Source organism: Procambarus clarkii, chromosome 19, assembly GCF_040958095.1.
Source record: "Procambarus clarkii isolate CNS0578487 chromosome 19, FALCON_Pclarkii_2.0, whole genome shotgun sequence".
NCBI classification, from domain to species: domain Eukaryota; kingdom Metazoa; phylum Arthropoda; class Malacostraca; order Decapoda; family Cambaridae; genus Procambarus; species Procambarus clarkii.
The window spans coordinates 14,886,203-14,912,393 of NC_091168.1; the positions used below are offsets into that span (position 1 = coordinate 14,886,203).

Genomic DNA, 26,191 nt, shown 5'->3' on the forward strand with positions numbered 1-26,191 from the left:
TAATTTGGGAATTGTGTAAACTATATATTTTGGATAGTGATACATTTTTCACACCTAACTCGGCACAATCAGTAAGTATTTCACGTGAGACCGGCTGCTGACATCAGTAGTTTCCTGGAAGTCAACTTATGACAATGTTCATCTCATAAAACACCTATAATTTGACTTCCACAAGAAATAGTTTAATGGGCAACTTGTGCAAATGAAATTCACATTTCCCTCTCATAAAATATACATTTCATTAATGTTCATTTAAACTATGTTAGGATCAATAAAGTTTAATTATGTTTCTCTTGGCACCTCTAGAGAAGTGGTTCCCAACTTGGAGTCCATGGAAGAATTTTGAAGGCCCATGGAACTAATACATGTACTGTATTGTACTCAATACAATATATAAATTTTGTACTCAACAAAGTAAGAATTACTTATGAGTGTGTTGAACTTAATGTTTCCTATTAAGTTACATGCAGTTTTACTGAGAATAACAGTGCAGGGCTTGTGACATGAATCTATGTAGAGTATATATATTCAGCTAATGCAATTGTTTGTTTGGTGTCCATGGATGAGAATGTGGTTGTAGTGTGTCCACAGGTGAGAATGTGGTTCTAGTGGTCCATGGGTGAGAATGTGGTTGTAGTGGTCCACAGGTGAGAATGTGGTTGTAGGGTGTCCACAGGTGAGAATGTGGTTGTAGTGGTCCACAGGTGAGAATGTGGTTGTAGTGGTCCACAGGTGAGAATGTGGTTGTAGTGGTCCACAGGTGAGAATGTGGTTGTAGTGGTCCACAGGTGAGAATGTGGTTGTAGTGGTCTATGGGTGAGAATGTGGTTGTAGTGGTCCACAGGTGAGAATGTGGTTGTAGTGGTCCATGGGTGAGAATGTGGTTGTAGTGGTCCATGGGTGAGAATGTGGTTGTAGTGATCCATGGGTGAGAATGTGGTTGTAGTGGTCCATGGGTGAGAATGTGGTTGTAGTGGTCCATGGGTGAGAATGTGGTTGTAGTGGTCCATGGGTGAGAATGTGGTTGTAGTGGTCCATGGGTGAGAATGTGGTTGTAGTGGTCCATGGGTGAGAATGTGGTTGTAGTGGTCCATGGGTGAGAATGTGGTTGTAGTGGTCCATGGGTGAGAATGTGGTTGTAGTGGTCCATGGGTGAGAATGTGGTTGTAGGGTGTCCAAAGGTGAAAACATGGTTGTAATACAGAGACCGGGACATGAAGGTTGGGAACCACTGTTCTAGAGTGATGCTTAATGGCCTAACATACCCATACCAAAGAAAAAGTAAAAAAGAAACTTCAAAGCAGAAATTAAGCTAAGTAAGCTTACTAAGCTGAAATTTGCTAAGCTTGTTCCTTGGACCCATGCTGCTCCTAATCCATGAGAACAATCAATCCACAGAGGTAAGCTTCTACATGTCAATGTTTGCAGATGATGCAAAGCTGATGAGATTGTTAGGATTAAGGAGGATATGCGCATGCTATGCAGACGAAGATTCACAATAACGTGGCTGAATATATGATGACCAAAGTACACATAAAAAATTAAGGAACGACGGCAATTCGGTCTGCCTTGGACCATTATCAAGACATGTGGACCAAAACGTCTTCGTTTCTTCATCTTCTGATGTGTGGTTTGGTCATATGCATGCTAATACAAAAATCTAAATAAGCTGCAGCTAATGTAAAGTACTATAATAAGAAGAGAGACTGAAGCATAGGAAGACAAGAATGGTAATACAACATGAGGCGGCAGCAGATACAAAATCAGGGACAGGGAAGGGAGAAACCAGGTCATCAACACTATACTATCTCAAATGCCAGAGGCACACAAACAATACACAATAATAGTACAGTACATATGAAACTGGAAGAAAATATGCAAACAGCCTTTAAGAACTTAAAAAGAAAACCATCCTGAACAATACACTTAGCCTATGTTAGGTCAGCTCTAGAATATGCACAACGAGCATGTGACTGCAACTTTATGTAGTATAAGAACAAATATTGTAAAAATTCAAAGATTTGCTGTACGACAAGTGTTAGAGACAAGGGGCGAAGCTATGAACATAAATTAAGGAACATCAATCTAACAACGTAAATAGAGAGCCAGAGGTAATGTGATCACAATATACGACATATTGCAGGAGATAGGGAATTTTTCTTTAACAAGGGAGGATATGAAAAGTTGGATACACAAATGATTTAAAAGATAAATAAAATACAATATTGTATTCATATCCAATGATGGTGTTATGCAAAGAGAACAACTTCGGAATGGAGTAGAGAAAGACGCAGCCTACATTCACAGCTTCAAGAAAAAATATACTGTACTGCAATACTATACAGTACTGATACATTCACAGCTTCAAGAAAAAATATACTGCAATACTATACAGTACTGATACATTCACAGCTTCAAGAAAAAATATACTGCAATACTATACAGTACTGATACATTCACAGCTTCAAGAAAAAATATACTGCTATACTATACAGTACTGATACATTCACAGCTTCAAGAAAAAATATACTGCTATACTATACAATACTGATACATTCACAGCTTCATGAGAAAATATACTGCTATACTATACTGATGAATAAACAAACGTGTCGCCCAAAACTGATGATGGTACCTATAGCTACCATGGGTGCTACAACAAACTATGGAGTGCTCCACCAATAATAACAACTCCACCTTTTGTACTAGAAATTTTGTAGATGGCGTGAGAAGGAATGCAACAGGCAAACCTAGCTTTACCAAGGTCTAGTACAATACTGAATACATATGTACAATACAAAATGTGGCACAAGAGTGCTTGCTTATTTAAGCCCAAGACTTAAGTCTTTCACTTTCGTGTTATGCCCTTTACAATTCCAATTGTACAAAATTAACTTAATCTTTTTTTTGTATAACAGTCCAAATTTTGTACAACTGTTCATATTTTGTATAGCAGTCCATATTTTGTACACCAGTCCATATTTTGTACACCAGTCCATATTTTGTACACCATATTTTGTACAATAGTCCATATTTTGAATAACAGTCAATATCTTGTTCGTTAATATTTTGTGCAACAGTCCATATTTTGTTTATGTTTTGTACAATGCCATGTTCTGAACAACAGCCCATATTTTGTACAATAGCCCATATTTTTTTTACAAAAGTCCATATTTTATACATCAGCCCAAATTTTTGAACAACAGTCCATATTTTGAACAATAAATATTTTATACAAGTCTGGATTTTGTATATGTTTAATACAATGCCATCTTTAGTACATCACATATTTTATACAACAGTTCATATTTTGTAGAACAGTTCATGTTTATACAGCATCATGTTTTGTACTAAACTACCTTGTACATTACATATTTTATACAACAGTCCATGTTTTACACAACAGTCCATGTTTTATACAACAGTCCATGTTTTACACAACAGTCCATGTTTTACACAACAGTCCATGTTTTACACAACAGTCCATGTTTTACAGTCCATGTTTTACATAACAGTCCATGTTTTATACAACAGTCCATGTTTTATACAACAGTCCATGTTTTATACAACAGTCCATGTTTTATACAACAGTACATGTTTTGTACAACAGTCCATGTTTTGTACAACAGTTCATGTTTTGTACAACAGTCCACATTCTGTACAGCAGTCCATCTTCTGTACATTCCATCAGTAACAGGAAGCAGGTTCCAAGTGCAAAATTTTACTCCAAAAGGAACAACTAGGTAGTTCCTTTGGGAGTAAAGGAAAACAGCACACAAACTTTAAATACAATCCTGTTTCAATGATAAGTATAATCAAATAAATTGAATGAAATCATCTGTAGAAAATGAGTAAAATATCTGATGAACTTATTAACAATTTCACTTCATATTGGCAAAATCATGTGGATCAAATTTCCTGTATTCCTGTGGTATATATATTTAAACTGTTAACAAAAAAAAAAAGAATCAGATTGCATTTACAGAGATAAATATTTTCTGGAGGAGGGTCCTCCCCCCAAAAAAGGAGGCCTGGTCGAAGACCGGGCCATGGGGACACCATGCCCCGAAATCATCTCAAGATAACCCTCATGATAACCTCAGTGTCTCCCTGAAGCTATCTTGCTGAGATAGCAACAGGTACTGACCCAACAGGCAGCATGGAGGAGAAGAACATATGATCATCATACAAGGTGGCACAGGCAACAAACAACCCTAAAATTCGTACAAGGCGAGAGCATGCTCGGAACAGGTATCCATAATGCCTGTAGGGGTTTTCCAGGGCCTGCAGGGTGAATGAGCCCTGCAGGAAGCCCAGGTACCGGGAACATTATGCCGGGCACTGAACCCTTCTGGAACAAGAAACCCCTAGCCACCCAAAGCCAAATGAAAAGTCAAGGGGCCAACAAAGGAGTTCAACTGGACATACCTTAGGGGTAAGCTTAATAAGGCATAAAAGAACAGCCCAAAAACACAACAGGGCAAAGTGACAAGTGACAAATGAAAAAATCAGCATTGAATGTAATAAAACGCCATTTTCTGGGCAAGTCCCGGAGGCTCCCCGGAGCTATACCGGGCTGATATGTATATATTAGACCATGGCATCAGTCAATTTGTTTGCAGTTCTAGCCTACCGGGGACCATGGGCCAGAACCTGGCCCCCCTTCACAGAGGCCCAAGGAGCAATGGCCTATAAAAAAAAGCACCTATGTGGTTGGAAGCATTCTCTGTCTGCCATCTACCGGGTTAGGCACCCCAGAAAGGTAGGCGTCCCGAAACAGACTCCACCTGGTTAAAATTGCTACCGAAAACCAAACTATCAATCAGAACTCCACAATCTGAAAACAAGCATGACATCACAACCGCCGCTGTGCCGCTATCTGCGCAGCTCTCCCTTTCCCAGGAGGAGAAAGGGGGAGCCCCACACCCCTCACACCAGCTCCCAACGAACTGAACCTCAGTTCAGAGGCTGGATATCAAAACATGAAAACCAGCGACCAGGCTGTTGCTTGGAGCGGCCCGCTGGCCCACATACCCACCACAGCCCGGTTGGTCCGGCACTCGGAAAAAACAGTCTAGTTTTCTCTTGAAGATGTCCATGGTTGTTCCAGCAATATTTCTGACTGTTGCTGGTAGGACGTTGAACAACCATGGACCTCTGATGTTTATACAGTGTTCTCTGATTGTGCCTATGGCACCCCTGCTCTTTACTGGTTCTATTCTGCATTTTCTTCCATATCGTTCACTCCAGCACGTTGTTATTTTACTGTGTAGATTAAGGACCTGGACCTCCAGTATTTTCCGTGTATATATTATTTGGTATCTCTCTCGTCTTCTTTCTAGTGAGTACATTTGGAGAGCTTTGAGACGATCCCAATAATTTAGGAGTTTTGTCTCGTCTATGCGTGCCGTATATGTTCTCTGTATTCCCTCTATTTCAGCAATCTCTCCTGCTCTGAAGGGGAGAGTGAGTACTGAGCAGTACTCAAGATGGGACAAGACAAGTGATTTGAAGAGTACAACCATTGTGATGGGATCTCTGGATTTGAAGGTTCTCGTAATCCATCCTATCATTTTCCTGGCTGACGTAATATTTGCTTGGTTATGCTCCCTAAACGTTAAGTCGTCGGACATCATTATTCCCAAATCCTTGACATGCTGTTTTCCTACTATGGGCAGATTCAATTGTGTTTTGTACCCTGTATTACTGGTACAGGTATCATCTTACTGGTAGGCGGAGCTTAACTCCAGGTTCCCCCCACAAATACCTAGGGAACTGTACATTCGAGAAGAGAGACAGAGAGAACTGATGATCAAGCAGGAGCGAGAGTTAGCTCACTTGTTATGAGGCCGCAGCCAGACCAGGCTGTCAGGCCGGGTGGGGACTATGTCAACCGTAGACCCCTTCCCACTCTATCCAACTTAGATTCAGAGACTTGGCGAGTTGAACTTTAAGGTGACAAATTTGGTGTATTTCAACTTAAGGTGTTGTGTGATTTTCAGGGGCAGTCAGCCATAGTGTCCTCAATGTCTTGTGTGATGACTCATTGTACATTAGTGTTGACATTTAACATCCAAAGATATGAATGAATTATGAAGTCCATATGAGTGAAGGTCTCATGTTAAATATTTAATAGATTAACATGCTTTTATATTGTCTTTAATTTTGTTCCCTAAAACTTCTTATTTTTAAAGCTAGAGTGAAGAGCCCTCTGAGTTTACTCACTTAAAACATTCATGCATATACAAGTACACGATTCCAGTTGAAACATGCTAACATTTGATAACAGCATAACCCTTAAACTGGTCAAAATGCCATATGAGGTGTGACATTGAGCTCAGTTTTTTAAATTTTCTGAAACTCTTTCAAATGTTTTGAGTATAATCTACTAGACAAATGCTCCAACTTTGTCTAAATGATATCAGTGTAACTTGAAAAATGAGAAAATAAAAAATAATTATAAAATTGAATATTGAGAACTTGATTTTGAAATCAGCTGCAAAAATATAAAATATCCTTAACTGATCATTTGGTGTTATTATGCTCTCAGAATAGAATATGATCTTCATTTTCATATATTTAGAATATAGGTTTTCAGTATAGTTTACTCTAAACAAATTTTGTCAATATGGCATTTGAAATATGGCCACATTTAGACAACAAAAATTTATAACTCCAAATGTTTAGAGTTTATGAAAAATCAATTCTATAGGGATTGAAGAACAGACAGCTGTTCACACTATATGTAAAAATGGTGAGAATCGGTCAGAAACTAGATTTTTGGATACTGAAGTAAGTTGAAATTCTAGTTATAGATATAATTGAAGTTGAAGTTATCGACAATGAATAAGGCAGTTCTAATTCATGAATTTACTTGTATGTTGTAATAAACATTGTTTGGCATTCGTACTCAAATATGTGAAAGTTGGAGGTCACTATGGGTTGAAATAAGTCAAGAACAAATAACCCCCCCAAAAAAAAAAAATATAGGGATAATTATAATCCTGTAATTATAATGATTTAGGGGATATATTTAGGGTATACTTTATATAAGTAAAAAACCAGCGTTGAATGTATTGAAACGCCATTTTCTGGGCGATTCCCAGAGGCTCCCAGGAGCTATCCATGGCCGATATGGATATCCTAACTATTTTGCATCAGTCGACGTGGGTGGAGTTCTAGCCTACCGGCAACCATGAGCCAGAACCTGGCCCCCTCACAGAGGCACGGGGAGCAATGGCCCATAGAAATGCACATGTGATTTGGAGCATTCTATATCTGCCACTGACTAGGACAGGCACCCAGAAAGGTAAGCGCCACAAAACAAACCCCTATTCTGGTTAACCCTTACACTGCTCAGGGGTCATATGGACATTTACACCCCTGTGCGCAAGAAAAAAAAAAATTCAAAAAATTTTTTTCGTCTTCTAAACATGTTAATTTGTGTCCCCTGAGCACGGAAAAAATAAAAAAAAAATCGTAGGTGACATATTTTGGGCGCAATTGACCGAGGAAGTCTGGCAAAAAGTGGGCGTTAACAGAGCGGTCGTCAGACCCGGTCAGCGTCACCCGCGTTGACAGATGGGAGTTGCCACAAAGATATTATTACCTAATTGTTTCAATGTCTCCGATTGATTTTTTCTTAGTTTTTTTGCAGTAATATTATTCAATAGTGTGTATTGTAATATATTTATATAATAAAAGTGGTTAATAATCGCTATACTCAAAAGTATGATGTGCATATTAGTGATTCAATTATTATGTTTATAAAACAATAAACAAATAGTTTTGCTGCTATTACACTCTATACACAGGTTATATATAAGTATTGGCATGTTTTGGTCACCATACCGAACCACTAAGTTGGTATTGAGAGTCGAAAAGCAACAAGGAGTTACCGCCACACACCAGCCAGCCACTCGCTGCCACTCCCTCAACACACGCACTAAACTTTCTCCCCCAACAATACCAGTTTTGGTGTTATTACACTATATACAGACGTTATATATAAGTATGTGTATATTTTGTTCACCACAACTGTACAGCTAAGCTGATATAGTTAGTTCAGGCACTAAGAGTCGTCGCTATACACAGATGGCGGCTGGCGGCTCCCTCACACTTTCAAAGTCACACGCACTAAACTTTCTCCCCCAACAATACCTTTTGCAGTGTTATTACCCTATATACACATATTATATATAAATATCTACATGTTTTATGCACCGTAACTGTACACCTAAGCTTGTAGAGCGCCCAAAGAGCATAGTGGCTACCCTCTAAACAGCTAGAGAAATCGTGCAGACGACATCACCTCCGTCACCCATATGGCTCCTCCCAGCATAATCCTTTTGCTGTTATTACAATAATACACACATTATATATAAGTATCTACATTTGTGTTCACCATAGAGAACCACTGACCTGGTATGGTGAACGCAAACAATAACAGGTGGCCACACAGTCAGTAAACGATGCTGTCTCCCTCCGTCTCTCAGCATCACTCCTCACACAGCGCAAATTATTACAACAATCCTGCTATTATCACAACCCTGGTTATTTATATCACAGTCATTGGTCATCTGTAATATTGTCATCGCTAAATAATAACAATTATATATTTATTTTGACATTTTTCGGCGATGCTGTGGTCACAAGCTGAACATCAATGCTGTTCGCTCATGCTGTGTGCGCCGGCCTTGGTTGCTCCAACAGTACTGTGCCTCTCACACCTGAGAATATTGCCCACGATTTTTTTTTAAAATGGCATCTGTTTACAAGAGCCCTGAGGAAGCTACTGTGAACCCCGTGTAGCCGCGGGCCATTTGAATCAGGCCTGGCACCCTATGGCGTATATATACGCCATGCGCACCATGGGACATGTTACTCAGGGCATATATATACGCCATGCGCAGTTTAAGGGTTAATAACGAAAATTGACAAACGAGTGGACAGAACTCCCCAAAAGAAAAACGAGCAAACAAGCATGACGTCACCCAAGCTGCGCCGACATAGCTGCGCCGCATGTCTGCGCAGCTCCTCCAAGACGAGATGGGACCCAGAGGATGCATCCAATGGACCAATGAGCCCCAATGGAGTTTTCCAGGGACCTTAGCCTAACTGTCAAGGAAAGCCCAGGCAAGATACTGCTAAAGGTTGGCCCAACTACCAAGATCTATTAAAAGCTACGACATGTACAATCACAGGGACCTAGCGGGGGACCACTAGAGTAACTGAAGGTGGACAATAACCATGGAGGCAGACCCCCCCTTCCCCCCCCCCCACCAGGCAACAAACCAAAATGAAAAGAAAAACCCAGCAAAAGTATGTCTCCAGGAGGAACAGAACTGGCCACCATGTAATAGGTGACAAGCTACACAGCACCTTGCAATGATACAACTTCTTTCCCAAACAGCAGAAACAAGAACCCCAGCTGACCCTAAGGGCGAGCAAACACCGAGCAGCAAAGATCCCTAAGAAGGTAATTCCTGAACAACTTGTGGAAGGTAACCCCAAGCTGCCAGGGCAGTACTTACAGGGCACCTTAGGGAAGGTGGCCCTAGGCATATGCAGCCCCAGTACTCTCTGAATTACTTCTGGCTCGCACACCACCACACAGCAGAACAACACCGCAAAGGGACAGCACTGCTCAGAGACAGGAGCCAAGAGTCAAGCAACCGCCACGCAACACATCAGCTTCAGAACCAAGGTTAGGTAGTTGACCCGGGATCTGGGGCTCCTCCTTCCCCCTCCCGGGAAGCTACGCAGACAGCAGCACGGCGGCGGTTGTGACGTCAAGCTTGTTTGCATGTTTTCTGAATGTAGAGTTCTGCTTGATAGTTCGGTTTTCGGTAGCAATTTTAACCAGGTGGAATTTGTTTTGGCACGCCTTCCTTTCTGGGTGCCTAACACGGTAGATGGCAGACAGAATGCTTCCAACCACATGGAGGATTCTATAGGCCATTGTTCCTCGTGCCTCTCTTAGGGGACCAAGTTTTGGCTCGTGGTCCCCAGAAGGCTAGAACTCCAATCGAATTGACTGATGCCATGGTCTAATATAAACATATCAGCCCGGTATACCTCCAGGGAGCTGGAGGAGCTCTCCACAGAAAACAAAACGAAAACAAAAAACACAAAGCCAGAGGACTAAAACCATAGAGAACGAGCAAACTACAGTGACACCTCGGCTTACGAATGCCCCTCTTTACAAACTTTTCGGGCTACGAGACCAATTTCTTCATAAAATCCGAATTGTGTTACGAACTTTGCCTCGGGTAATGTAGTTTGTTAATACGCGTATGGCCGACCTAGCACGTGGTGGCATGGCAACCGCGCCTCAGTTTACCAGTGCCTCCCGCCTAGTGACAATTGCACCTGAATTATTTGTAGGGAATTTCAGTGTTTTTTGGATTTTTGGGTATTTGAACATTAAAGTAATTATTATATATCTCGCCATGGGTCCCAAGAGAGTCAGTGTTAAGGTTCAACCAAAGAAAATTTTTTAGAGTATAAACAGTAGAGGATGTCCCTTACTCATTAAGAAAATGTGTAAAGTATGGGAAGAACTGCAAAGTTTTGTTGAAAATACTCACCCAGATACAGCTGTAGCAGGCCATTGCATTGACCTTTTAAATGACAATGTGATGTCTCACTACAGACAAGTGTTAAAATGTAGGGTCAAAACAAGTGCCTTTAGAAATATTCTTGGTAAGACAAGCAAGCAGTGAGCCACAACCAGGTCCTAGTGGTACTCCTGCAAAACGTAGCAGAGAGTACCCCAGAGAAGTTATCACTGCCTGGTTTTATAATGGAAGGGAACTCCCCTTCAAAACAATAACACCTCTTCTCTTTCCCCCCTCCACACTGTCTTCCATACGCCAACAAGAGTCATCAATAAAGGTAAGCAATAACTTGCACATACTTTAGTACTAAAGATTTGGGTGAATTAGATATCAAATTTACTTTGAAGTTAACATTTTTGGGAGTGTAGAACGAATTAATTCAATTTATATTATTTCTTATGAGGAAAATTTGCTTTGGTTTACGAATTTTCATGTTACAAACCATCTCTGGGAATGGATTCAATTTTTAAGCTGAGGTACCACTGTATGGAGAACATTGCACCAACTCGGGTAATTACCAAACCTACAAGACCGCTGTTAAATGCAAAAGTGTGCACTGTAGTCACTTACGGTAAGAGCCCCAAACAGCTGCACATGAAACTGCCACGTGCCCACATCCCTGAGGTGTGCCAGGGCAAATAGGCAGTCCCCAAGCAGAGTATAAAAAACACCACCCAAGACCACCTGAAGGACGGAACGCACACACCTCCCACCAATTAAGAGTGGGAGTCTGACAGAACCCTTGCCAAGTCCCCAAGGAAGAGAGCGAATGTAAGCCAGCCAGGATGAACCTGGAACCTCACATAACAGTCAATATATCAAGACGGACCCATACTAAAAACAGGCAGGATATATCGGTAAAAAGTGATCCAAATTTTGCAGGAGGTACAGAAGCAAATTCACACAAGCCACCAAAAGGAAAACATGGGAAGATGGAAACCTCTGGAAATACCAATTTTGAATCACCAAGTGGAGCCCTTAAACAAACCCAAGGGAAAGCAGCCAAACAATCATACTAATACATAGAAGGAGGATATGAAAAATTATCCCCCTGAAGCAAAAGACCCTCCGGAGAGGAAACCAAGATCCAAGAAAGGTTGAAGGATACCTATTGATACTCCTCAGCCCTAGTCTCACCTATCACACAGGCTCTTGGGTAGAGCCATAGTCCTCGTCCAATACCAGGGACAGAAAGGCTTCCTCCAAAGGAGAAGGCTTGGAGTGAGGAGGAGGGTGGGGAGAAACTTATAAATACAACTGTCTCAAAACCCTGGCGGGACTCAACTGCGTCCACTGTCAACGTGGATGAGACTACTTCCAGAGAAGGCTGGGCAGAGGTAAACCCTGACCAAACTCTAAAACCCTAAGAGCTAGACCCCAGGAGAGGATGACCCCAAACAGGGTGAACCACACATGCAGGGGAAGGAAGATGGGGTGGGGACTCAGTCCAGGTGGAGATTACCAACACCTTCCCTTCCAGATCCCAAAACACCATAGGATCCAACTCCAGGGTATCCAACCAATCACAATGCAACAAATGCCTAACCTCAGCGAACCTAGCTCATAACACTATCCTGCTCTATGGGACAAATGGGCATCCATTATTTTTCTCTCGAGTCCTAGCAGTGAACTTGTGCTTGCGTCTATTATTTTTCTCTCGAGTCCTAGCAGCGAACTTGTGCTTGCGTCCATGATTAAAATATTTGTTAAAAATCTAAATGTTATTCGATCAATCTGAGAGTGGTTTCAAAATGAGCACTTTTAGACTGCGCACAATGTAATACCATAATGACGACGTAGCTTGACAATTGGGGTCAGAACACTGGAAAGATTATATATACTTTTGTGGTCCAAAATTTAAAATATTTGTTAAAATTCCATTTATTGTTCTATTATTATGGGACTAGTTTTAAAATGCACGCCTTTAGATTGCCAACCATTTGATACCAAAATGAAAGACATAACACGAAAATTGATGTTATCAAACTGAACAAGTATACACATTGTGCCAATTGGTGCTCATTCACGAGTAACGGTTGGTCGACTTTAGGCTTTGCTGTGGGGGAGTCACGCCGGGCTTTTGGACCTTATATGCATACATCCCTGTAGGAAATTCTATCGCGAACACATAGATACCAAAACGAACAACGTAGCACGAGATTTAAGGTAAGAAAGATGAAACGAGTACACAAATTTCAGTGCTGCCACACACTCACCGAAACGCTGGGAGCATTACGGGGAAGTCTGCGACAGTCACACACCATGCGGCAAAGTGTTACTGCATGAGGTTCCTGTATTGCTTCTGCTTTGGAAGCTGAATCAGTCAATGCAGAGACCCAGAAGAAATAAAGTGCTCATGAGTGAGGGTTGTAGGGTGTCACCAACCCACCAGGTAACATGGCAGAGGCAGAAAAAATGACCATCTGAAAGCCAAGATGATGACCTACACCTGTGGCTCATCAACTGGATGAATACCCTTCAAACTTGCACATGGTTAGTGGGAGGGGGGGGGTTTCGTGGGCCGAACCAGAAATGCCAAAAACCTACGAAGGGATTACCAGGCACTGAAGGTAGATAGCCAAGTACGACACTAAGGTACTAAGGCCTCTCGCCAGAAGAGACCCCAAGTGCAGCGAAAACAACTCCCCTATGATTGGCATCAGCATGATGCGGTATAAATCAAACACCTGAGCTCCAGCACCACCAACAGGCTCCAAATGTGCCAGAACCCGGAGCAACAGCCGGATCGGGGGAAAGAGGTATATGAACCTCCCCCATCTTGACCAGTCCAACCAAAAGACATCTATTGCTATGGTCTCGCAGTCAGGACAGTGCCGCAGAAACAGGAAGATGCCGAGACCACACCAACACAAGAGGGGTTGACATCCTGGCACAAAGCCAAATGATGGAGAAAGCATCGACAGTCCAACCTGTTGAAACGGGAACAAATCGGGACAGACCTTCAGCCAAGACGGACACTCCCTGAACATGAATGGCACGTAGCATCAAACTCTGAGAACCCAGCAGATGAGCTACTCGAAAAGACCAGCTCCAAAGAGACAGAGACTGAAGAGAAGCCCCTGATTGAGACAATGAACCACGGGGGTAACTGTCTGAATGGAGCCAGATCACAGAGCACGGAGGAATCTGAATTCACTGCAGCATCTGCCAAATGGAAGCTGGTGATGCAGCAGCCAGAGAAGGGCCTCCAGAGTCAGCACCCGGCAATTTGCGAGAAGGGCAAAAAGAGCTGCCCTAAAGGAACTAGAACAGCTTATGATGCCAAAACCTGCCCAGGGGATAAACAAGAATGGTGAAGTTCAGGCTCCTACACAACTGTTCAAGTAACTGCAGAGTCACCCGGCACCGCCAAGAGAAGGCAGAGCTGAAGCCGGAACATGATCACTGGAGGTAAGGAAAGCGACATTGACCGAGAGTCCCAAAGTAGGCCCAAGTCCTAACCTGGGACGGAACCAACTGGGACTTCTACCAGTTCCCCACGAACCCAAACCCAGCGAGCTGGGAAAAAACCACATCCCAAGCTAGCAGACATGCGGACTGGTTGGGAGCATACATCAGACAGTCGTTGAGGAAGGCCAACACCTGAACACCCAGCAAACAAAGAAGGTCACCATGACTCAAGCCAACTGCATAAAAATACGAGCAGCCAGATTGAGCTCGAACGGAAGCACCCGAGAGCAGAAAGCTTGCCGCCCCACAACAAAGCCTAACCAATCCCCCAAACCTCGGATGAATAGTGATGTGCCAGTATACATCTCTGAGGTTCAGGGAGATCATCCAATCTCCTGGATCGAGATTGAGACAAACCTGGGACAATGTGCTCATCCAAAAGGAGGAACAAGCAATGAACCAATTCAATCTGGACAGGTCAAGGATGAATTCGAGATCCAAAGAGTCCTGTTTTATGACCGAAAACAGGCGGGAAATGCTCTGAAGAGACGCAATTATTTCAATCATGGCCAAAGTCACCCACCCTGAGATGACCTGACAAAGGTGAGAGAAGGAAAGGAGGCCAGAAAAAAAAAAACACCCGAGCACCCCGAGGGAGGTGGGCCCAGACAACTCCTCCACAGTTCACAAGAAAGAACCTGAAAAGCCCATGAATCATGGGACCAGGTGTTGGTAAACTGAGCGAGCCTCCCCACCCACTGCCCCATCAAAGGGATGACCTGCAGAAGGGCCAGCACAAAGACCAAGAGCCAGCCTTCTGAACAGAATGAGCACGGCACTGACTAAACGAAGAAGAATTGGCTATGGGACGTGCATTCATCCCAGCATCTGGCTCCAAAGATGACCTACTCTGACAAACAGCAGGTAACACCCTGGCCCGATAAAACTGCTGTGGGAGGCGAGAATGATCCCATGAACACTAAATAAGTCAGCAACAGGGGGACAAGCAGTGGACACAGAAGACAGGAGCCGGGAAATCAATGTCCTCTGGAAACAAGAGCAAGGAAACGAGAGAACTGGAGATGAGAGCCAGGGCCCACGCCAAGTCCAAGGACAAGGCCAGCATGGCCTACTGATAGGCGAGACAGGAGGCAAAAAATGAGACCACCACTTCCCACAGGATCGATGAACCTGTGGGAGGCTGTGGCATACAAACAACCCAAATGCACTCAGAAACTAACCCAACGGGAAGCCGCACCCATATCGAACACATACAAGGAAGGACTAGGATACGAAAACCCCACTCCTTCTCTGTAGAAGGTACCAAAGCCCATGAAGGGTCAAAGGGGACCCAAGGGCCCAACACCGACTTCCCCAAAGTCCTGGGAACTACAAAAGAGGGCCCCTAAAGCCCACCGCCTGCGATAGAAAAGCTGAGCTCAAGGAAGAGGCCTCAGGAGAGGGGGACTGGCTGAAAAGACCCAGAAGCCTCGGCAGGAACAGTAGGCTCAAATGTCTCCATGCCCAAGTCAGAAGGGGCAAACCCTGGATCTTCCCAAACCACATCCCGAACTAAACTCTCCAAATCTCTCGGTTGCTACGGGGCTGGAAGCAGGATGGGAAGGGGGGGGGGGGGGGGGAAGGGAAAGAAAGAGAAGGGTTCATCACACCCGGAGGAAAGGAAGAGATGTAGATAAAACCATGGTTGATTCAACCCCCCACCCCCCCCCCCCACCCCCAATCTGAGACCCTACAACAAAGTGTGGAAATACGAGGCATCCAACCAGGCACACAACCTAGATCGCTCAACAACAAAAAAAAAAAATGCAAATGCAAAGCAGTCACTACCAGATACCCTAGAACTTTATCAGGAGGGTGGGTAAGAAGAGCAACACACACGGAACAAATCCTACAAGACTCAGGATCAAAGGTGTCACCGACCCAGCAGGCAGCATGGCATAGGCAGAAAAAAACGAACAATACCTGATGGCACAGACAACACACAACCATCAAATTTGCACAAGGTGAGAGTGGGCCCAGCAGAGGTATCCATAATACTACTGAATCCACAGCGGTTCTCCAGGGCCTGCAGGAGTGAATGTTCCCTGTGGGTATACCCAGGGTACACTCAGGGTATGCCCAAGGTATGCCCAGTATATATGCCTATATAGTTGTACAGTCACCCTTCAAACCCAATGCCAGCAGTAATTGCAAGAGAGAGACCAAAGGGGATGATCTGCACCCAGATCCTATGTAAAACCTAATAGAGGCAGGAATGGTACAAATAAAACCCTGAAGTCATGAGGCCCAAATGAAACTAAAAGCCTCGAAAAGGACCAAAGAGTGAAAACAAGGACTGCAAACACTCAAGGCACCATGGCGAACGAGTAAACAAGAGAGAACCTAGGACTCGACCAGGTATATAAGGTTGGAAGGACTACCTCAGTGTGCAGGCAAGGTCATGCAAACCACAATGTGCCCCACCAGCCAAAAACACCTCAATCCAATTAGACAGTGTCCAAACAACTAGCTTACCTGAAAGGTGTGTGTCACCACAAGTGAGTATGAGTAGACTTCCCCCCCCCCCCTCTAAGGGAGTGAAATCTTAAAACACCAGCGAAGAAAACCCTGAGAGCACAAGGGCAGCACTTAAGGAGAGCACCATGAAGATAACCCTGGGCACATGCAGCTCCAAGCACACTAAACTCCTGATTCACGCTGCAAAACTGTGCACAGAAAAACCTCAAAGCCAAAAGACCACTTAGCTTAAGACAGGAGACTGGAGCCAGAGCGAACTGAGAGGGCAACCACGCACAGTACACATCAGAAAAAGAACTGTTGGTGGAGCCGCCAGCTGACCTGATTGGCCTCCCTCCTTTCATCCAAACGAGGGGGTAATGGGCTCATAACTTTATGAATTTTCAATTGTTTCTTTATGTTGTTGGGAGAGTTCTTTTTGGTGTTTTGAGGCTGCGATCTCGTTTCTAACCAAGCAGTAGATTGTTTTGTTTCACTAACTTTCTGGGTGCCTTCCTTAGTAGTGGCAAACATGAATAAATTTACATAAAATTTGTCATATGTGCCACTGCTCCCTGCTCCTCTCTGAGGGGCCATGTTCTGGCTCATGGTCTCTGGTAGGCCAATAAGAACTCTGCAACTGATGGCAGCTTATAGCCTGGCACTATACCAAATTTTCCTAAATGGGAATAACATGGTAACATATTAACCCCATGGGACAGCCACTGAACATAGTAAAATCAACGTTGAATGTAATCAAATGCCATATTTTGGGTAAGACCCGGAGGCTCCCTGGAGCTATTCAGGCTGATGTGGATATTATTTGACTTTAGCATCAGTGTGAAAGGAGTTCATAGGCCTACTGAAGACCACGAGCCAGAACCTGGCCCCCTCAGACAGGCACAAGTAGCAATGACCTATAGAAATGCATGTAATTTGGAGCATTCTATATCTGCCATCGACCAGGCCAGGCACCTAGAAAGGTAAGCGCTCCAAAACAAACCCCTATTCTGGTTAAAACTACTGAAAGCTAAACAAGTGGACAGAACTCCCCAAATGAAAACTAGTAAATGAGCATGACATCACACATGCTGTGCCACTTGTCTGTGCAACTCCCCCCTCCCCGGGAAGGGGAAGGGGGAGCCCCAGACCTTTCATGCCGGCTATCCACACCCCAGTTCAAGGCTAGATGACAAAAACACGCAAAAAACGCTGATCAGGGGAAGAGGGGATTGCCGGGGAGCCTCCGGGTCTCACCAAGAAAAAGATGTTTCATTACATTCAACGCTGGTTTTCTGGGGGGGAGCTTGTTCGACTTTTTACCAAAACAAGAGGGACTTGCCCAGGAGGCGGTCGGCCCTCACACCTCAACGCGAAGTCGAGACAACTGGCTGCAACCACCAACACTAAGCGACACAGGCCCGACTAGGCCCAGGAACATTGACCAGGTAGCTCACAGCCAGGACCTTGTTCGACCAGCAAAAACCCCCGTGCCCTATTGTCAGTCCAAGACATGTTACCGAAAACGGCAGAAAGCGCAGCAAACTTATGAACTTCATGGACACGAGGACAGACAGCAGGCTGGCTAAACCGAATAACCCTGCGGACGACTTGAGAAACCCGAACCCTGGAACAGGAAAGAAGGGAAAACCCGGTCAACCCAAAGCACGTCCCCGGACACAGAAGCCGTGGCGCGTAAATAACGGCGGAGAGCCGTAACTGGACACAACACATGATGCACCCCCAGCCTAACCAACCAAGCATCAACAACCTATGAACCCTTCTGAAAAGCAGCCGACTCATTCTTCGCCAGAAAAGGAGACGGCTGCAAACGAACAAACCTATCACCAGAACCAAAAGGGCAAAAACCCCTGCGCCAGAGGAGAGCATGAAGCTCCCCAACCCGACCCCTCAGAGGCCAATGCCAACAAGAAGAGAGCCTTAGAGAAACAGGCCTGAACCGAAGGGGCCACTACAAACCAAGGAGAAGAGAGATAAGAGAGCACCATGTCCAAAAACCAGGACGGCTCAAGCAGCACATGAGCAGGCCGAGATGAAACAATGCCCAGGCAGCTTGCAAAATGGTGCAGAAGTAACATCAATACCAAAAGCAAGCAGCAGCAGCTCTGCCAACACCGCACGATACGAGGCGACAGTATTCGGCATAAGATGACGGTCCTGAAACAACCACGAGAGAAAGAACAAAACAACCTTAACAGAAAGTGAAGTGTACCGACGAAGAGACAAAAAGAAACGGAAGGACAGCCAGGAAACTTCATACAGCTGTCGAGACGAAGCCCTCAGGTGGGACACCACCAACGAAGCCACCTGATCACCATACAAATGGTGACAGACTTGAGTCAAAAAAACTAGACGCAAAGACTCGAGGAGATGATCAAACCAGTCTCGTAACGGACTGGACCGATCTGCTGAAAGAGTCGGAGTCACAGGAAAAACCTCTGAGTTTGGACACCAAGAAAGCAGCACCTGAAACTAAGGCTGGGCTGGCCACCATAGGGCCAATAGGTCTATTCTTCCCTGGCAAGTCTCCAAGCGAGCAAGGACCTGGAGCAACAGCTGAACCGAGGGAAAGAAGTACAGGAACCCCCACCTCTACCAGTCCTGCCTGAAAGCATCAATCTCGACAGCCTCGCAGTTGGGGAAGGGCGCCACATATACCTAAAGACACCTTGATCATGCCGACGCAAAGAGGTCCACCTCCGGGTGCCAGGACATCTGGCAGAGCCATCTGAATGAGTCGGCGTCAACCGTCCATTCCGCAGACAGGAATAAACCGGGACAGGCCGTCCACCAGAACGTTGGACACACCCCCGATGTGAACGGCCAGGAGAACCAAACCCCAAGCACTCAGCAGACAAGTCACCCGAAGCGATCAGCCCTAAAGAGTCAAGGACCGCATCGAATCCCTTGGCTCAGAAAATGAACCACGTGGGAGCAGTTCGAATGAAGCCGGATTGTTGATCCACGGGTGACCCGAACTCTCTGAAGCAAAAACCACACCGCTGCGTACTCCTGCACCGTGTTGTGGGCCCAAGGGAAGGACGGCCCCCACTGACCCTGGCCCGCCTGGTGAGCACTGGTGACAAAACCCCAGCCAAGAAACGACGCATCCGTGAACACATCGAGCGAGGGCTCGGCAAAGCGCCAAGGCACTGAACCCCGAAAAAAGAGGAGGAACCTGAAGAGGAAGCCGGCGACTCAGCAGCCGACGCAAGGTCCCTGGGGGCCAAATCCAGCGATCACAAGAGAGAGGTAAAAGGGACATCCCCGAAGGAACCAGAACAGCCGACAACGCCAAACTTGACAAGGCAGGTACACCATCATCACAAAGTTCGGGCTCCCACACAAACTTTCGGGCAACCGCCGCATGACTCAGGAACCCCTCAGAAACAGACGAAGGCGGGACTGCAGGCGAAGCAGAGCCGCCGGAGGCAGAGACAAGGATGTGGTCCGAGAGTCCCACACAAGACCCAGCCAAGTCCGAACTGGGAGGGGACCAGATGGAACTTCTACCAGTTCACCATTAACCCGAACCTGGCTAGCAGACACGAGGACTGACTGGGAATCCAGGCCAGCCAGTCGTCGAGGTAGGCCAACACCCGAACAACTAAAAGACGCAAACGGGCCACCACGACCCGGCTAAGGCGTGTAAGCATGCAAGGTGCCAGGTTCAACCCGAACGGGAGACAATGAAAGCGATAACCGAGACGTCCCACAACAAACCTAAACCAGTCCATGAACCCAGGATGAATTGGGATGTGCCAATACATGTTCCTGTGGTCCAGACACCACCCAAGTGCCCGGCTCCAACTGAGGCTGAACCTAGGACATGGCATTCAGCCCCAGGGGTTCAGACGGGACAAAGTCCAGAATGAACTGCAGGTTCGCACAAGACTGGAAACAGGCGGGAGACCCATCTGAGAGGCATTGTCGTTTCGACAACGCCCAAGCGCACCCACTCTGTGATGACCCGACAGAGCCCAAGAAAAGAGGCCTGCCTCCACCCGCCCTAAACCTCCTGAAGAGGCGGGGCCACCCAATATCACTGTAGGCTGTTGGAAACGACCCGAAAAGCCCACAAATCATGAGACCAGGCATGAGCGAACAGAGCCCTCCCCCCCCCATCGCCCTGTCAATGGGACGAACCGAGAAATCGCCGATGCCTCTTACCAGAACCCGCCCTTTTCACAGAGTTAACACTACGCCAACCAGACGAAGACAGGTCCGAAGGCAGCGCCTGCTTCGAAACTGGCACCAGTGCCTACCACGACAAATGGAACTGTGAGACCTGGCATGACTGAAGGCATGCCAAGCATCCAAAGAAAACAATGGGCAGTCCGCAAGCCAGGATGACTCCGGAACCTCATATCAAGCCCAGTAGGGAGACAAAGACTCAAACCTGAAAGAAGATGGATTCATAATAGAGGCGTAATTTGGGTCGCGCAGGAGGTAAGCCGCAATGGCCTCCCGCACCTCAGAAGGCGGGATGCGAGAAGCCAAAAACCTCTGGAAAGACAGAACTGACAGACCCGAAGGGACACGGAACCAAACCCACACGGAGGGTAGAAAAACCTAGTGGGGTTCAATGGGTCCCAAGGCCCCCCAAGCCATCCCCTCCCCCGCCCCGGGAACCTCCACATCAGGACCAGCGGCCAAGTCATTCTCCAAAGCCCTGACCTCAAAAGAAAAACCGGGGAAGCTAAAACGGCAGAAATTGAAGGAGCCCACTGTTCAGACCCCGAAGCCACGACCGGAGGACCCAACTTGAATGCCTCCATCGCCACCCCAGAAGGGGCATCCCCGAGACTGCTAGAGTCTCAAAACCAGCTAGACCCTGCCCCGACCCCGAAGCCCACAGACGCTTCAGAGCCAGAAGCAGGGAAGGAGGGGCGACCAGGATGAACCACTGCAGGGGAAGGATGAGGGGGTGCAGACAGAACCAAGGCCGAAGCGACCAACACTCCCACAAGTCTGGGTCCCTATAACCAAAATGAGGTAGCCTCGGGGCTTCCGGGGCAGCAAGCAACCTAATGCGTTGCAACAACCAAAACCTACAGTGCAACGCCTGAGCTGCCTGTACCTGAATAATGTCATCAGTGGACTGGGTAAACTGAGTCACAAGCAAGCAACATGGAGTGACTCTGTGCACATGCGGCTCAGGCTTGGGTACAAATATTACTGGGAATATGGAATAGGTGTTAACACTTTGATGCTCTGGGCGCACATGCGTCACACTACCCCGGGTGGGTTTGGGCATTCCGCGGGAGCGCGCAATAATTCTGAAAAGTATATAATCTTTTCAACTTTGTTACCTCAATTCTCGTCCTAGGTTTTTCAATGTGGTATCATTGTGTTTGCAACAGAATTCTCTTCAGGACTAAAGGCATATGAAGTCCAAATACCCAGCGTACTATCCGCAACAAACAGAAAAAATGAGAGCATGTTACCTGGGAGCGTGCAGGACCGATAAAATGTGTACACTCCTTTCACTTTGGTCACCTCAATTCTCATTCTAGGTCTTTCATTTTGGTATCAATGTGTTCGTAATAGAATTCCAAACAGGAATATATGCATATAATGTCAAAAACAGCAGCACGCTCCACCTGCTGACAAGATGAAAGTTACCAGAAAGAGAGCGCTGCACCACCCCAAGGTGCCTCTCATTACAATAGAGCGCGCGGTCATACCGAAATGTGTATACTCTCTTCAACTTTGTCATCTCAATTCTCATCCTAGGTTTTTCAATTTGGTATCAATGTGTTCGCAATAGAATTCTCTACAGGACTAAATGCATATAAAGCCCAAAAGCCTGGCGAGAAAGTGAGAGTGTGTTACCCGGGAGAATGCAAGAGCAATAAAATGTGTTCACTCTCTTCACTTTAGACATCTCAATTCTCGTCCTAGATCTTTCATTTTGGTATCATTGTGTTCGCAATAGAATTCCCTACAGGAGTATATGCAAATATAAAGTCCAAAACCCCGGCGTCCCACCCCACAGCAAAGAGAGAACGTGATGGTGCGTTACTGCAGTGAGCACTAATAAAGAGCAATAAAATGGGTATACTCTTTTCAACTTTGTTACCTCAATTCTGGTCCTAGGTCTTTCAATTTGGTATCATTGTATTCGCAATGAAATTCCCTATAGGTGTGTATGCATATAATGTCCAAAACTGCGGTGCGCCCCTCCCGAAACCGTCGCCAATTTGCCGCCGGTAATCACGCAATGCTGCGTCATTACCAGACCAAAGTGTAAACTATGTGGTATGTTAAGGTCTCACACCCTCACCCATTATGTTCTTGATTGTCCATTGATTAATGTATATAGAAACACTGATATAAAGACTGTTAATGAACAAATAGCCTGGATGTGTCACAACGAAAAGGTTGATAATATTCTGGAGAGATAAGAATTTTGCATGTAATGCAAAAGACTTACAGTTTGTAAGACTGTAATCTTTTGTTAAATTATCTGCATGTCTCTTGCAAATTTTTTATACAGTATACCTAATCATAAAAGTATTTGTGTGTACGTCTGATACCATACTACTTGTGTAAAGGAGGAAATGTACATGTTTATCTCTCAGAATGTTCAGCAATATGTTTATTGTTTGTGATGTGTGTCTATATATGTATGAACACTTTGTACTAAACAGGGTGAGAATAGCTTGAGCTACCTCATCCCTTTGTGTGTATTCTATCTCAATAAACTTATTTCAATTTCAATTTCAAAGCAAGCAACAAAACTCGCAGGACTCCAAGTCGAAGGTGTCACCGACCTAACAGGCAGCATAACGGAGGCAAAAATAATGAGTCACCTTGAGACAAGGGCACAGAGCAACCCTCAAACCCACACAAGACGAGAGGGGACCCCAAGGGTCACATCCATCGGACTCTAGTGCCCCTGTGGGGTTTTCCAAGACCCTTAGATCTGTACCTCTAAGGGAAGCCCAGGCAGGGTACTGTGAACCGCCACCCAAGATTACCAAACAAACTGCTAAAAAGCTGAACCCCCGGGACATGTCCACTCACAGGGGCCTAGCAGGGAATACCACCATACAACAATATACCCAAATTATAGCCAGGGAAATCCAACAAGGGCAGAACCCCCCACCCCACCCCCACCAGACACAATCAAACAAAAAAGAAAAACCCTGCAAGAGGTCAACGTACCCAGGCGGAACAGAGCCAGCCATTATGATAGGTGAAAACTATCTGTGCAGTACCCCTCGCCATTACCAGTGCAAACTACCTCTTATGCGAAGATAAACAAGGGAAGAAAATCTCCCCAGCACACTCAGGGCAGCCTATCACCAAGCGGCAAAAGATCCAACAGAGATAGACTCAAGGTGACTTGTAGAAGATAACCACCAAGCCGCAAGGACAGTACTTACAGGGCACTAAGGGAAGGGTACCCTAAGTGCATGCAGCCCGAGCACTTGTGAATTTACTCCCAGCTCAAGCACCACCATGGAGACAGCACCAAACCCAAGGCACAGCATTGAAACAATAATCAGGAGCCAGAGTCACACTACCGACACCGAGCCACATCAGCCAAGAACTGGGGGTTTTGATAGCCGGCGTGAGAGGTCTGGGGCTCCCTCTTCCCCTTACCCCTCCCAGGGGAGGGGGGAGCTGTGCAGACAAGCGACGTGGCACATGTGACGTCATGCTCATTTTCTCATTTTCATTTGGGGAGTTCTGTCCACTCATTTAGCTTTCAGTAGTTTTAACCAGAATAGAGGTTTGTTTTGGGGCACTTACCTTTCTGGGTGCCTGGCTCGGTCGATGACAGACACAGAATTCTCCAAATCACATGTGCACTTCTATAGGCCATTGCTCCTCGTGCCTCTCTGAGGGTGCCAGGTTCTGGCTCGTGGTCCCCAGTAGGCCTATGAAGTTCATTCACACTGACTGATACCAAAGTCAAAGAATGTCCATATCAGTCTGGATAGCTCCGGGGAGCCGAAGGGGGCTTTCCCCCAGGAAATTCTATGGTTGGCTTTCATTTTGAGTTTGGCAATCTTTTTGTTTACAATTCATGGAGCTACCTTCAAAAATAGGGTTTAAGGGAAATATTCTCCAACATATTGTATTTATTTTTTTCCCATTGATCTGTATTAAAACATTTATGTCATTTGTGTTAAAATGGGGTCTGTACCTAGGCTAGCTGCTAAAAACCTTACGATGAAACTGAAGGAAGTTGAGCCCTTTTAGATCTATTAGTAATAGTAGGAAGTAAATCATATTAAACATTTAAAGCAAAATACACCCAATTAGCTTTCTATAAAGAATAAAAATGTTTTAACTTTCACAATAAGGTGTTTCAAAGCAAATAACATATGGTTCTACAATGCAGGCATTGAGAAAATTACATCTGTAAACACAGTAAAGTCTAGAAGAAAAATAATACACATTCAATAAAGCATAATACTTTCACAGCTACCAAGATAATCATGCAATTGCACCATCCCAGAGCAAAATACCCATGTGATAATACAGAACAGGAAGGACACCACCATTAATTACTATCATAAATGGTCTCACCTTTGCTGTTGGCTCCCACACTTCTTTGAGTATACGTTGCTGTGATCCGTACCAGAATAGCTAGAGTACGGCAAGAAGAAAACCACTGATAAGCTACACAAAAAATTAAAATGCAAAATCCACCTGCAACATAATCCAGTCTGGCACCCAGGCTCTCAACAGAATGTTATAATCCATTACTCAATGTTGTCTTACAATCAAGTAGGATTAAAATAGTAAAGCATATCAAAAACTAAATCACACTCAGATGCAGCATGCTCTTAACAGCCACATTGTAAATTATAACAAATTATTTATCCTACATCACATAAATAAAAATGTAAATGTTCGTTTTGTTCAAAATCTCTAATCTCCGAAAGTTCTTCACCGATTGCTTTGAAATTTTGATACAACGTTCCATTCGAATACATGCGCTTTAATATACCTACTATATAAATGCCACACCTGTGACAGGAAAAAACATGCTTTTTTCTAAAACAGTACCATCTGTTGGACGCAAAAGCAACACATGCTGTGAGTTTTTCATGTGAGGGAAATCTGTGAAAATTCTTCACCGATCGCTTAGAAATTTTGAAACGCCTTTGCATTCGAATATGCGCATGTTTTTATATACCCACTATATAGATGTCAAACCTGTTACAGGTAAAACCATGTTTTTTTTTTTAACTGTTTTCAAGTGAGGGAATGGTGGGGAGGACGAGGGGATGGGGGATGGGGAGGATGAGGGATTGGGGAGGGGGAGGTATGGTGGGGAGGGGGGGATGAGAGAACGAGGAAGTGGGGAATGGTTGGGAGGAAGGGGGAGTGGGGGAATGGTTGGGAGGACAGGGGAGTGGGGGAATGGTTGGGAGGACGGGGGAGTGGGGGAATGGTTGGGAGGACGGGGGAGTGGGGGAATGGTTGGGAGGATGGGGGAGTGGGGGAATGGTTGGGAGGACGGGGGAGTGGGGGAATGGTTGGGAGGACGGGGGAGTGGGGGAATGGTTGGGAGGAAGGGGGAGTGGGGGAATGGTTGGGAGGACGGGGGAGTGGGGGAATGGTTGGGAGGACGGGGGAGAGGGGGAATGGTTGGGAGGACG

At 45.3% G+C, this 26,191-nt stretch overlaps 1 protein-coding gene across 34 annotated transcripts in view; it reads right to left on the reverse strand.

Moving 5' to 3' along the window:
- LOC123757622 (CLIP-associating protein 1) overlaps positions 1 to 26,191 on the reverse strand; it is a 714,204-nt gene that overhangs the window by 55,642 nt on the left and 632,371 nt on the right. For 22 of the 34 annotated variants that reach the window (XM_069326979.1, XM_069326971.1, XM_069326982.1 and 19 more), the window contains one exon: positions 25,113 to 25,172. The exons of the other annotated variants lie outside the window; for them this stretch is intronic. In XM_069326979.1, the coding sequence (XP_069183080.1) occupies positions 25,113 to 25,172 (60 nt within the window). The remainder of the gene's footprint in view (positions 1 to 25,112; positions 25,173 to 26,191) is intronic. 34 annotated transcript variants of the gene reach the window in all.